Source organism: Canis lupus, chromosome 29, assembly GCF_011100685.1.
Source record: "Canis lupus familiaris isolate Mischka breed German Shepherd chromosome 29, alternate assembly UU_Cfam_GSD_1.0, whole genome shotgun sequence".
Taxonomy (NCBI): domain Eukaryota; kingdom Metazoa; phylum Chordata; class Mammalia; order Carnivora; family Canidae; genus Canis; species Canis lupus.
This window is the reverse complement of record NC_049250.1, coordinates 36,774,871-36,788,906: the sequence shown is the minus strand read 5'-3', so window position 1 is coordinate 36,788,906 and position 14,036 is coordinate 36,774,871. Positions and strand designations below refer to the sequence as shown.

The 14,036-nt window shown below is 48.8% G+C and overlaps 1 protein-coding gene across 1 annotated transcript in view; it reads right to left on the bottom strand.

The window, feature by feature from the left end:
* Nucleotides 1–884, bottom strand: part of NECAB1 (N-terminal EF-hand calcium binding protein 1) — a 185,605-nt gene extending 184,721 nt beyond the window's left edge. Inside the window, exon 1 of the mRNA XM_038579720.1 lies at nucleotides 729–884. Within this exon, the coding sequence (XP_038435648.1) occupies nucleotides 729–827 (99 nt within the window). The 5' untranslated portion in view covers nucleotides 828–884. The remainder of the gene's footprint in view (nucleotides 1–728) is intronic.
* Nucleotides 885–14,036: the final 13,152 nt, after the last annotated feature.

Below are 14,036 nucleotides of genomic sequence, written 5' to 3'. Positions count from 1 at the left end.
CAGGGGGGGCGCGGGGAGAGGGAAGCGCGGGGGGCCCCGGGGAGCGCAGGGGTGCGCGGGGAGAGGGGAGCGCAGGGTGGGCGCGAGGAGAGGAGAGCGCAGGGGGCACGGGGAGAGGGGAGCGCGGGGGGCCCCGGGGAGAGGGGAGCGCAGGGGGGGCGCGGGGAGAGGAGAGCGCAGGGGGCACGGGGAGAGGGGAGCGCGGGGGGCCCCGGGGAGCGCAGGGGTGCGCGGGGAGAGGGGAGCGCAGGGTGGGCGCGAGGAGAGGAGAGCGCAGGGGGCACGGGGAGAGGGGAGCGCGGGGGGCCCCGGGGAGCGCAGGGGTGCGCGGGGAGAGGGGAGCGCAGGGTGGGCGCGAGGAGAGGAGAGCGCAGGGGGCACGGGGAGAGGGGAGCGCGGGGGGCCCCGGGGAGAGGGGAGCGCAGGGTGGGCGCGAGGAGAGGAGAGCGCAGGGGGCACGGGGAGAGGGGAGCGCAGGGGGGCTCCGGGGAGCGCAGAGGGGCGCGGTGAGAGGAGAGCGCAGGGGGGGGGCGCGGGGAGAGGGGAGCGCAGGGGCGCCCCGGAGAGAGTGGAGCGCAGGGAGGCCCCGGGGAGCGCAGGGGGTCCCCGGGGAGAGGGGAGCGCAGGGGGGGCGCGGGGAGAGGGGAGCGCGGGGGGCCCCGGGGAGCGCGAGGGGACCCCCCGGGGAGCGCGGCGGCCCCCGACCCCACTGCGCCGCCCGTACTCACGTCGAGGAAGATGGACATGCCCTTGGACAGCTGCAGGGCTGAGCTGAGCTCGTCCGAGGAGTTGGTGGAGGACGGCGACGTCTCCCGGGAGCCCTCCATCCTCCCGAGCCCGGCGGCGGCGGCGGAGCGGGGCTGGGCGGCGGGGCTGGGCGGCGGGGCTGGGCGGCGGGGCTGCCGGGCGGGCGGGCGGGCGGGCGGGAGATGGCTCCGCGCTCCGCCGCGACTGTGCCGGCCCCCCCCGCGCTCCCCGCTCCCCGCTCCCCGCTCCCCGCTCCCTCCGCGCTCGCGCCTCCCCCTCCGCCCGCCGCCGGCGCCCGCTCCGGCTCCTCCCCGCGCTCCGCACAGCCGCGCCCCCGCCCGGCGCCCCGCGACCCCCTCGACCCCGCCCGGCGCCCCCGCCGGGCCGCCCCCCCCAACCGCGACCCCCGCCCGGCGCCCCCGCGACCCCCGCGACCCCGCCCGGAGCCCCTCCGACCCTCTCGATCCCGCCCGGCGCCCCGCGACCCCCGCGCCCCTGCCCAGCGCCCCTCGCAACCCCGCGACCCCGCCCGGCGCCCCCGCGACCCCTGCGCCCCCGCCCGGCGCCCCTCCGATCCCCTCGACCCCGCCCGGCGCCTCCGCGACCCCCGTGCCCCCACCCGGCGCCCCCGCGCCCCCCGCGCCCCTGCCCAGCGCCCCCACCCGGCGCCCCCCGCGCCCCTGCCCAGCGCCCCTCCCACCCCCTGGACCTTGCCCGGCGCCCCGGCCCGGCGCGCCGCCCCCCTCACCCCCCCGCCCCGCCGCCCCCTCCAGGCCGAGTAGAAGCGGGTGCGCCCCTGGGTCCCCGAGCACACGGGGAGGGCGCCCGGAGCCTGCGCCGTGGGGGGAGCCGCGGTCCTAGAGGGTCGGGACCTGTCTGCCCCTGCCCCGCACGGGCGGGTGGGCTCAAGGGCCGCACAACTGGGGCGACGGGGTGCGGATCGGCCTGGGGGTCACATCAGTCGGGTTTGGAATCTCCGAGGCCTGCCTCAGTTGCTCCGCGACCTTGTGACCTGGGAAGTCGGCGGATCTTCAAGCCCCGGCTCTCTTCATGGGTAAAATGGTGACAAGGATGGTGGTCCCCGAAAGGCCCCCGAGGCCTCCAGGTGGGCCTGCACCCCCAACGGGAGCGGTGCTGCGGGCCCTGCGGAGAGGCGGGAGGATCTGGGGAAAGTTCAAGCAAGACGATGCCCAGAGTAGACGAGTAGACGTCACACGGAAGGATGCAAGTCCTGTCTCTGCATAAGCATTTAGACGAGGGTCATTGTTCAGTATTTGGGGGCGTCTGGCAAGGCCGCAGGAAATGAGACTGTCGCCTTCCAGCAGGAGAGCTGTCCCCTGCTCCTTGGGCATCGAGATGTGCAAGGCGCACACCGGCGCTTGTTGGGTTAGGACTTGAGCAGCCTGAGAAGACTCCGAGAATAGCCCCTTGGCCTACCCCAACGCCACTTACCAGAGTGGATGGGGCAGGCCCACATCTCCACTGTGGCCTCCTAAGGAAGGGACTATATTGGGGATCCCTGGGGGGCCCCGTGGCTGAGTGTCTGCCTTGGGCCCAGGGCGTGGTCTTGGGGTCCCGGGCTCGAGTCCCGCCTGGGGCTCCCTGCATGGAGCCTGCTTCTCCCTCTGCGCGTGTCTCTGCCTCTCATGAATAAATAAAATCTTTTTAAAATTTTTTAAAAAGGAAGGGAATATGCTCTTTCTAGAAGGTATGTCCACAAACAAGATGGAACAAAATGTGAGTGCTAAGGGATATAAAGTGTTCCGGGTCTCTTAGGGGGCGCAGTTTGATACTCTGGCTGTTGGGACCTCTGCTTGATAAAAGGGACAGTATTTGCAATCGATGGTAAACGTTGCTAGATATTCGGTACTTGATAGAAATGGAAGGAGAGAAAAAAAAAGAAAGAAAGAAATGGAAGGAGAAGAAGGTCCAGGTAGGGGGGACAGCCCGAGCAAAGGCGGGGTACCGGGAAACCGCACGGAATCTGCAATCAGTCCACCGGAATTCTGTGAAAATATACAGCATCCCAGTCCCTACTCCAGGCTTATTGAACTAGAATATCAAAGTCTGAGACTTGGGGATCTAAGTCCTGCCCCACCCACGACTCATACACACGTGCCCTTGGGCAGGGCCAGGACCAGGATGAGGCCAGGAAAGCACCTTGGGCACAAAATCATAGGGAGATGCTCCCCTGTGCTTGCATGATCCCGAGAGTGGCTTCCTTTTCAATGTCGCGCCAGGTCCCAGCCCTGCCCTGCAGGTCAGGGTGTGCGAGACATGGATCCAGGTGTTGTCACCTCTGGCTCTACAGTGGACTCACCAAGGATGTGTGGCAACTTGACGATGTGGCCACAAATTCATCGCTGCGCTTCCTACCTACAGAGAAGTGGGCCCCCTCCCTGAGTGACCCTGACTGCTTCCATGAAAAAAAGGCAGCCGAGGTGATGCTATGTGGCCTCCAGAAGCTAAGTAGGGAGAAGGCCCCACAATTCCACCTTTTTTGGGGGAATATTTGCTCGTGGGCTTCCCGGGGGCAAGCTGACTGCGTGGAGCCACGATGCTCAGGGGAGGCTCTCTGGGGAAGCGTTGGGAGGCGCTAACAGTACTGCGGAGCCCGGCCTTTGAGGCATCCCGGTCCAAGCTGCAAAGAAGTGAACAAAGAAGGCTCTAGATGATTCCAGCACCTAGCTACCTGAGACACGCCTAACCATTTGTGATTTTTTTTTTTTTTTTTTTTAGCCAGGACCCCAACATCGTAGAGCAGAGACCCACCATCAGTGTTGTGTTCCTTCTGAATTCTGGCCTCCCAGAGTTGGGAGCAAACTAAAATGGTCTCTGTTTTATACAAATTAGTCTTGGGTGGTTTGTTTTATAGCACTAGACGACCACAATAAGGAGCTTTTAAAAACTCCAAAAAACAGAAAAACCAAATTGATGCCTGTCCTTCACCCTCAGATTCATATTCAATTAGCATGCAGTGGGGGCCCTGGGCATCAGTGGGTTTTTTTTTTCTGTTGTTGTTGTTGTTTTTTAAAGCTTCCCCCCCACCCCCCCAGTAATTTTGATGTGCAGCCAGGAATGAGAACCACGGAGCTGGTCTACACTGTTCAGCTAGGGAAATAGTAGAAGAAGATGTCAGAAGACAGGAAGAGGCCGTGAAGTAAAGACTCTTGACGTCCAGGGGTAGAACTCTGGATTTAATTAGGCTGGGAGTTAGAGACAGTAGATTAATTGGGGAAGACGTTAATTGGAGCAGTGCCTGAGAAATATTAATCTGGCATCGTTGTGTGCTTTCACCTTATTAACTGTAAATCTTATTATCCGCACTGCTGGAATAGCGCCTTCCCTGGGCCAGGTGGGCACCAAAAGGAAAAACAAAATCATTAAAAACAGATTGTCCGACTCAACAAACGGGGTGCTGGGCTTCAGGTCACCGAACAAGAAATGCCAAAAAAGAGAAGGAGAAGGGGTGCCGATCATCGACATCGGGCTACCAAGTTTAGGAAAATATGCTACTATGTGCTCCTGCCACGCATGGAGCAGCGGACAGATATTTCTGCGACGAGTGCAGTTTCAGTCTGGTCCCTCCAGCCCAAGCCGTGGGTCCCTCAGCCCTTAGGTTCAGCGCTGCACGTGGGGACGTTCTGATGCCAATCCCACAGTATCAAGAGCCGGTGACAAAGGAGATCTTCTCTGGTTTTACATGAAAAACAGGAGAGGAGTCAGTCACTATTCATCCTTCAAAACCAGGGAGCTATTTGTAACACTTGAGTAAGAATGTTCCTTTTACCTCCACCAATACAAATGCTATTTTCTGTACCTGTGGCTTTGCTTATTTCCTCTAATGGGCCATAAAGAAGAAATATAAATTATAAAACGACCAACCTAGTCCTCAGATTTTTTTCTTTTTTTACAATTTCAGCATACACACCATAATGCCATAGTCGACTTCTCTTTTTAATGGAAATGTCATGTTCGTAGAAGGCTCCAATAGAAACGGATGGCAATTAGATTCCCATTCACAGCCAAATTCAATAGGCTCTGCAAAGTGGTAACCAAACATATTTTTAGTTTTTTTTAATGTAGAAAGCGTGCATTTTTGAAAACTGTTTTCACACATCATTTTTCTGAAACACAGATGCTTCCCTGCTGTATGTAGTATCAGTTACGAATGGAGACAGCCGACTTGGGGGAGGAAATGCATCTCCTTACCAAATTCTCTGTAGCAAGATCCTGGAGGAAAAAAAAAAAAAGAATTGTAATTCTAGATTCCAGCTCTCGGGCTTCTTATGATAAGACACTGACACGAAGGTATTTCTAGCATTTCAGGAGATGATAGCTGTGCAGGAACATACTATATTTCAATCCATCTCTGCTTCATGGAGGAACTATTATCTAAACCATTTCAGAGGGCCAGGAATCGATCTTATTTACATTTTAAAAATTCTACAGAAGGTTATTCCTTCTGTGGAATCATTGGAGCAATGATTCTGAAAACTTCCCATCAGTTTAGGGGACATTTTCATTGCTTGGGCAGCCCAAGATCCAACAAACCTTCCTCATTTAGGGAAAATGTTCCCATGCTGAGGATCCTGATTAGGGGCAGGATGTGTCTCTTCTGAGGAGGGAAGATGATCCCAGGGGTCAGGGACAGATCACATATCTGTCAGGGAGCAGAAAGGTCTAGGCTCAGTTGACAGGACGCTTTGCTTGGGACTTTAAGTCTGGATCGAGGGCCACGAAGGGAAACTTCTTGATGGCAGTGGACAAAAGCAACCGACTGCCCGTGCCCACTCTCCTCTGTCTGTTTTTGGGAGTTCAACATTTTTAAGTCTCCGTATAAACGATACCAGGCAGTAGTATCTTCCTCTGTCAGGCTTATTCCAGTTAGCATGATGTCCGTAAGGCCCAGCCACGGTGTCACAAATGGCAGGCCTGCCTTCTTTCTCGTGGTGACTGTATCACAGCCTCTTTATCTGTTCATCCATCAGTGGACACTTAGGTCGTGTCCACATCTTGGCTACTGTGAGTAATGCTGCGATGAACCCAGGAGCACAGATATATCTTCAAGATCTTGTTTTCATTTCCTTTGGATGTATACCCAGAAGTAGGATGACTGGATCTTTCGGTGGTTCTATTTTTAATGTTTTTGAGCAAGCTCCATACTGTTTTCCATACTGCCTTGTGCTATGGAAAAGCCTATTAGGAAACTCTGGAAAGTTAGTAAGAGTTGGTTTTTGATGCTTGAACTATGGGTACAGTCAGTCCAAATTTCTCCATTTGTTCACCAGGGGGGAAAGGGTTCCAAAAGAATAATCCTATTCAGACATTTATTTAGTGTCTGCCTCATGCCAAGCAGCTGACAGGCCTAGCTGGGGAGATGTGAAGAAAGACTGGCCCTTGCCCTTGCAAAACACATGCAACTTAAAGAGACACTATTTTAATAGACAGTTTTAATGCAGTGAGACAAGAGTTAACACCAGGTTTTGCAGTGAGTGCGGAGAAAGGATAGCGGAGGGCAGAGCACGGTCCCCATTAGTACCTTTCCGCTCGGCCCTTTCTGTAACTGTAGCCGGTCAGATGAGGACTCAGAATAGTAAGTGCCAGGGGCCAAAATGATTAACAAATAATGGCAATTTTCCTACCAGCTATTTTACCCTGGGGTTGATGTTTTTCTGTTACACCACTGTGTGAGCAAAATAAAGTTGCCATCCGTGGCCTAATGGACTTAATAGCTCTAGCATCTTGTCATATCGAACAAACTTCAAATATCCAGCATTATCCATCAGCCATGTGCATTCCTACAGTCCATCTTCTTCCTTTTCGTGGGCAAATTTTCTCATCTGTAAAAACAAGGTTGAGGTATTGTGTGCAAAGGGCTTAGCAAACACTAGGCACAGAGAAAGTGCTCAACAAAGATAATCGTCATTATCCCCAGCAGCACCAAGACTTTGCATCCACCACGGTGGAAGGGCCAGAGGGACTTCACATAAAATGCATGGCAGGGTGTCTGGCACAGAAGGGTGCTTAAAAACAAAATTCAAACGAGTAATGTGAAGATCCGATTGGCTTGATTAAGCAATTCATGAGGCGGACAGTATCCCATCTAACAAGTAGAAGGGGGTCCACTGAGGTCAACGAAAGAAAGGATTTTAAAGGCACAGAGAGAGTGGAAAAAGAAGAAAAAAGGAATTTATTAGCAAGGAATGTATTGTGTAGGCAAGTTTGCCCTCCTAAGGAGAACAGAGGGCATCTATCAGAAATGTCCTACCATTGACCTGGGAAATCCCTTGTTGACTCTGAAAGGTCACATCCCCTGGGGGATTCCCTGTGGTCAGGGTAGGTATTAAGTCTTGGTTTACGGACACCATTTGGGGCCTGTGGTTTTCTTTATAACAGGGTTCTGGTGAGCAGTGGTGGTCACTGTTATTATGAGATTGTGATCGATAGCCTTGGACTCCACTGATTGCTCCCTCCTCCTTGAAACTCTTAGCCTCATCCTCTGTTCAGTCTTTTTTATGGATCTTCTAATTCTTCCAAATGTTAATGTTTTCTAGACAGTGTCCCTGATTCATCTTTTCCTTTCTTTGTGGCTCCCATTCTCACCCACAGGTATTAATCCAATCCCATTGTTACCATTGGTCTTCAGGCTGATGACTTTGCAACCAGCAGACCCCTCCCCTCCTGGAGGTTTTTATTTCAGTCTGTTTGGTGCACATCTCCTTATGGATATTTCTTAAGGCGTTTTGAACTGAACATGTCTAAAAATGAATTCGTCATTTTCTCCTAATTATCCTATCCTCCATATCTTGTTGAAGACTGTCATCCTTCATCAATCCATCCAAAAGAGAAATCTGGGAATAACTTCAGATCCTTCCAGCACTGCCTCTCACCCCTATTCAATCAGTTGCAAAGTTTATCTTGGAATCCACCCCCTACCTCCATCCTCACTGCCACCACCAGAGACCAGGTAACTGTTCTCTCTCCCCTGGAGCAGTGCCACAGCCACCTGCCTGGTTTCCCTGCCTCCAACCTGTCCTTCCATGCTTTCCACCTTCTACGGAGTGAACCTTCTAAAATACACATCTCAGAATAGCATACACCTGCTGAAAATCCTTCAGAGGCTCACTGGAGCCTTCAAGATACAATCACCTTTGCCTCAGTCACCTCTCACCATTCTCCCTCTACCTCCTCCCCAGCCTCAACATTCTAACCACGCAGATTTACTGGAGTGGAATGGAGTGGGTAAGCGGACAGATTCTTATCTAAAAGACTTGGGCTCAAATCCCAGCCTACCTTTTTATCACCATTGGATAACACTAAGGCACTTGACTGAGCCTCTCTTTTTCTCAACTCATAAATAGAAATAAGAATGCTACCTACTGAGCACGGTTTAGATGAAGATTCAGTTAAATAATGCATGTGAAACACCTAGCATGGGACCTTGCACAAAAATAATGGCAGGCACGCGTATATGGCTATTTATCAGTACTGGCAGATCCTTGGATATGCATTGCTCTCCCAGGCTCCTGGGCTCTTGCCCTTGGCATTCTCTGCCTAGAATAAACACCTCCCTTAACTGGCCTACCCGTCATTTAGTCAGGATTTTAAGAATCAGCTCAGACATCTTTTCCTCACTCACCCCTCTTGCCCCCACCAATCCCCAGAGTGAGGGGTTTCCCTAGCACTCTCTACATGCCCATGTCATGTCCCTTCTCACATTTTTTTTAAAAAAATAATTCTTTAGTATCCTCTTTGCTTACCTCCCTGCCTAAACTCTGAGATACTAGAAAGTAAGAACTGCATTTTTCATCTGTATCTTGTGTCTGGTAAATTGCTAGACACACGGTAGGCACTCAATAAATGTGGAATGAATGAGTAAAAGAGAGAAAGATTAAATAAATCTTATAGTCATCAAAGGAATTAGAGTAAGAGAATGAAGGATGTTACCTGCTTCCTTGTCATAATATCCAATTACGTGAATTGATGATAAAAAGATACAGAGACGAAGCAGGGGGACTTCAAGATCTGGAGGAGGAGTCGGAAGCTTCGAAAATAGAAAATATAGGTAATAGCTATTATAATTTTATTTTTATTTAAATTTTAGCATACAGAGCAATATTGGTTTCTGGAATAGAATTCAGTGATTCATCACTTACATACAACACCCAGTGCTCATCGCAAGTGCCCTCCTTAATGCCCATCACCCATCTAGGCCCATCCCACACCTGCCTCCTTCCAACAACCCTCAGTTTATTCTCTATAGTTAAGAATCTATTATGGACTGACTCTCCCTCTCTTTTTTTCTCCCTTCCACTATGTCCATTTGTTTCCTTTCTTAAATTTCACATGAGTGAAATCATATGGTATTTTTCTTTCTCTGACTTATTTCACTTAGCATTATACTCTCTAGCTCTATCCACGTCCTTGCAAATGTCAAGAGTTTTTTTTTTATGTCTGAGATATATATATATCTCACATCTTCTTTATCCATTCATCAGTCAATGGACATTTGAGTTCTCTCCATAGTTTGGCTCTTGTTGCTAATGCTGCTGTGAACATCAGGGTGCAGGGGTCCCTTTGAATCTCAATTTTTGTATCCTTTGGGTAAATATCTAATAGTGCAACTGCTGGATCATAGGGTAGTTCTATTTTTAACTTTTGGAGGAACTTCCAAACTGTTCTCCAGAGTAGCTGCACCAGTTTGCTTTCCCATAAACAATGCAAGAGGGTTTCCCTTTCTCCACATCCTTGCCAACACCTGTTGTTTCTCTTGTTGTTAATTTTAGCCATCCTGATACATGTAAGGTAGCGTCTCACTGTGTTTTTGATTTGTATTTCCCTGATGATGAGTGATGTTGAGCATCTTTTCATGTGTCTGTTAGCCATCTGGATGTCTTCTATGGAAAAGTGTCTATCCATGCCTTCTGCCCGTTTCTTAACTGGCAGTTAGTAGGTGTTATTTAGGTGCTGAGTCGCCTAAGTTCTTTATAGATCTTGGATACCAGCCCTTTATCAGATATGTCATTTGCAAGTATCTTCTCGACCCTTCCGTAGGCTACCTTTTAGTTTTGTTGATTGTTTCCTTTACTGTACAGAAGCTTTATATTGATGAAGTCCCAATAGTTCATTTTTGCTTTTGTTTCCCTTGCCTCCGGCAACGTGTTGAGTAAGAAGTTCCTAAGGCCAAGATCGAAGAGGTTGCTGCCTGTGTTCTCCACTAGGATTTTGATGCTCTCCTGCCTCACATTTAGGTCTTTCATCCATTTTTTTTTTTTAAGATTTTATTTATTCATGAGAGACACAGAAAGAGAGAGGGGGGCAGAGACACAGGCAGAGGGAGAAGCAGGCTCCATGCAGGCAGCTTGATGTGGGACTCGATCCCAGGACTCCAGGATCACACCCTGGGCCTAAGGCAGGCGCTAAACCACTGAGCCACCCAGGGATCCCTTTCATCCATTTTGAATGTATTTTTGTGAATGGTGTAAGAAAGCAGTTCAAAAAAAAAAAAAAAAAAAAAAAAAAGCGGTTCAGTTTCATTCTTCTGCATGTTGTCCAATTTTCCCAGTATGTTAAAGAGACTATTTTCCATTGGATATTCTTTTCTGCTTTGTCAAAGATTAGTTGACCCTATAGTTGTAGCTATTATAATTTTAATAAGCACCTATGTTTTTTTTAAAGATTTTTTATTTATTTACTCATGAGAGACAGAGAGAGAGGCAAAGACACAGGTAGAGGGAGAAGCAGGCTCCATGCAAGGAGCCTGATGCAGGACTCGATCCCCAAGAATCCAGGATCATGCCCTGAGCCCAAGCCAAACACTCAACTGCTGAGCCACCCAGGTGTCCCAATAAGCATCTATGTTTAAAAACATTCAGGCCTGTAAGAGGTGGGAGGGGGCACCTGACAACACTGTAGATGCCCCAAGGATCCCTAGAAACAGGCTTCCTTCCTTTCTAAGGTTCTTCATATAAATGTGGACATTTGGGGATCTCACAATGAGTTCCTGGGGATGTGTTCCTGAATTCTGAGGACCCAGGATGCAGGAGGGTGGGATTAGGGGAGCCAGATTTAGCTCTGGAGTTGTGAGCAAGTGGCTTAATCTGTCTGAACCTTAATACCATTTTATCAGATTTTTGTGCGGTTATGAGAATGGACATAAATTCAACTGTGAGCACTTTGTGTGGGCAGACTCTGAATATTCTGTTCCTCACTGCGTCCCCAGCACTTAAAGCAGAGGAAGCTTTCATTGATATTGTCTGAATAAGTCAGAAACCAGTGCACAGTAGGGTCATCATTACGTGTGCAATGCTATGGACTTTACCAAACTCAAAGAGGTATTAAGAGATCATGTGAATGTGCCCACGCTCTACCCTGGCAAGTGCTGTCCTAGAAATGACTTTCTCATATGCCTGAAATTATGGAGAGACTGAAGTGCCTGCTTTCACCCTGCTTAGCATTATTCCCACTTGGTTGCTCCTCTGTGGAAGAAAAGTTGTAACATTTCCTTGAAAAGTGCAGATTAACTTCTAATTAGGGAAATCTGTAAAAACAGACTACTTGTTTTCTCCAAAACAGAACTCCCAAAAGCTGAAATGTTTCCTGGTTTGTAAGTGAGCCAAGGTTATTTGAAACCGTTTTTCAAAAACGATTTCCTATTAAATTTATTAAGCTACTTCTCAGTGTAGGAGAGTTGGAAACCATATTCTAATCATATAATTGTTCTAGTGGATGCTTCAGAACCCATAATATACATTGATATGTTTTGTGATGAAACAACTAGTCCTTTGGACTATAGTACATTCTTGAGGTGAGCCGACTCAAAGTATTAAGAACCATATAAGATTCAACATTTTATTTACATCTTAGGGAAAGTTTTTGAAGTGTCTAATTTACTAAAGTAACTTACAGCCTGAATTACACTTGGGAAAATTCTCAGAATTTAACAATGGCAATGACTTCCTCCTTCCAGTTTCCTTCCCAGCTTCTAATCGGTATGTTAAAAAAAAAAAAAAAAAAAAAAAAAAGGGAGAGGTTTGGGGTTAAAGGGACAACACTTTTTTTTTTTTTTTTTAAGATTTATTTATTTGAGGGAGAGAGAGAGAGAGAGAGAAGGCACCTGCGAGTTGGGGGAAGGATAGAGGGAGAGAATTTTCAAGCAGGTGCCCTGCTGAGCCCAGAGCCAGATGCGGGCTCTAGGAGGGGATAGTGGGAGGCTCCTCAAGCTCACCACCCATGGGATCATGACCAGAGCCCAATACCAAGAGTCAAGTGCTTAACCAGCTGAGCCACCCAGGCACCCCAAAGGGGGTCACACTTTTTTTTTTTTTTAGCGAAGTTCAATTTGCCAACATCTAGTATAACACCCAGTGCTCATCCCATCAAGTGCCCCCCTCAGTGCCCATCACCCAGTTACCCCAACCCCCCACCCCCGCCCTGGGTCACTCTTTTTAAAATGGAAAATATCAGTCATATTTCAAGAAGGGAAAAGAAAAACAAAAACTGATAATTGTGTCATTCTGCCCGTTAGCCTTTAACTGACACCTACTTCCTAAGAAATTGGGCTTCAAAAAAATTCTTTTGAAATGAACCGCCAGTATTCTGATGGGCAAAATTGCTTTAGGTTTAAAAGAATTTCCCAACTTCACTGGGTTCTCTTTCATTTTTGCTAAGGGGAGCCATCATAATAATATTGAGAGAGAGAGAGAGAGAGAGAGAGATCACTAGCGCCTGCACACTAGGTCGTGCACAGGCTCTTCCACTTTGACTTGTGTGCTCTTAGGCAAATCATTTAACCTACCTGCGCTTCAGTTTCTTCATCTGAAAGTGGGAATGAGAATAGCACTCACCCCATGGGGGGCTGTGACGATTACACAGACTGTTCCACGCCTGGCTCAAAATAGTTGGTCAATAAATCTAATCATTATTAATTTATATAAAAAGCAGTGACATAAATCTCCTCATAGCTCCTTGTGAATATGAGCAAAAGAACAGGGCAAGCTTTGATGGAAATTTTTAATCTTGGGCAGCCCTGGTGGCTCAGCAGTACCGCTTTTAGCCCAGGGCCTGATCTTGGAGACCCGGGATCGAGTCCCACGTCAGGCTCCCTGTGTGGGGCCTGCTTCTCCCTCTGCCTGTGTCTCTGCCTCTCTCTCTCTCTCTCCCTCTCTCTCTCTGTCTCATTAATAAATAAAATCTTAAAAAAAAAAAGAAAAAAATTTTTACTCTTTTTTTTTTTTTTAAGGAGAATGGGAACCATCTTGACCCTTTTCACCCCTCACAAATCCAGTCATTCACCGGGTCTCATGAATTCCAACATAAATAGTTCTGAAATCCATTGCCCTTCGTTGTCTGCATTTCTGCCTCAGTTCCTTCTGGAGCACCTCACCCCTGAAGCTAGAGCCTCTTCGTGGAACTCTGCATCTCTCACATTTCCTTCCCCTATCAGTTCTCCAACCCACAGAGCAATGATCTTACAACCTATGATTCCAATTTTCTCTCTGCTCATGGGTAGTCAGTGGCCGCGGCTGACCCTGGATTCAGTGCAAGTGAAACTTTGTGTCCTTTTTGTTATTCTCAAGACCCTGCAAAATCCAGTTTCATCTTTCCCCATGAGCCGGCCATGATTTCCCCATGAGCACGCACACGCACATATCCTTGCATTTACATGCACATGTAATGTGTACACACACACATACACACACACACACAGTTCCAGACTCCATGCTTTTGCCTCCCCAATCCTTCTTTATTCTTTAGGTTTCACTTTAGAGTCCACTTCCCCTGGGAAGCCTCAGGCAGGCCTTTCAGGGCTCCATACTTTTTCTACCCAAACATTCAAACTGTGCAAACTGTCCATTGTCATGTCTGCAGACTGTAAACTCAAAAAAGGCAGAGGCCAATGTGTCTTGCTTCCTTTCCACTGTGTATTAAGCGCCTAATGCATTGCAGTGGCTTAGCAAGTATTGTTGAATAAAAATCTGTTACATGATAAATTGCCATGTTTATTCTGTTCTCTTAAAACTTAAAATTCAGCAAACAGTACCTCATATGAAAAAGGAATATTTAAATTAGATGAGTTTTATATTAGTTTCTTTCATGGGAGCGGTGCTTGAGAACAAATGGTAAACAAGAAAAAAAATGTTAAAATGTACCATTAAACACTTTTCCCCAGGCTGAACTGCTTTGAGCTATTGAATTTTTCTTTCAGAAACAGCATGAATTTAACGTTCATTTTAGCAAAAGACAAAAAAAAAAAAAAAAAAAGATTAAAGGTGAGAAAAAGAATT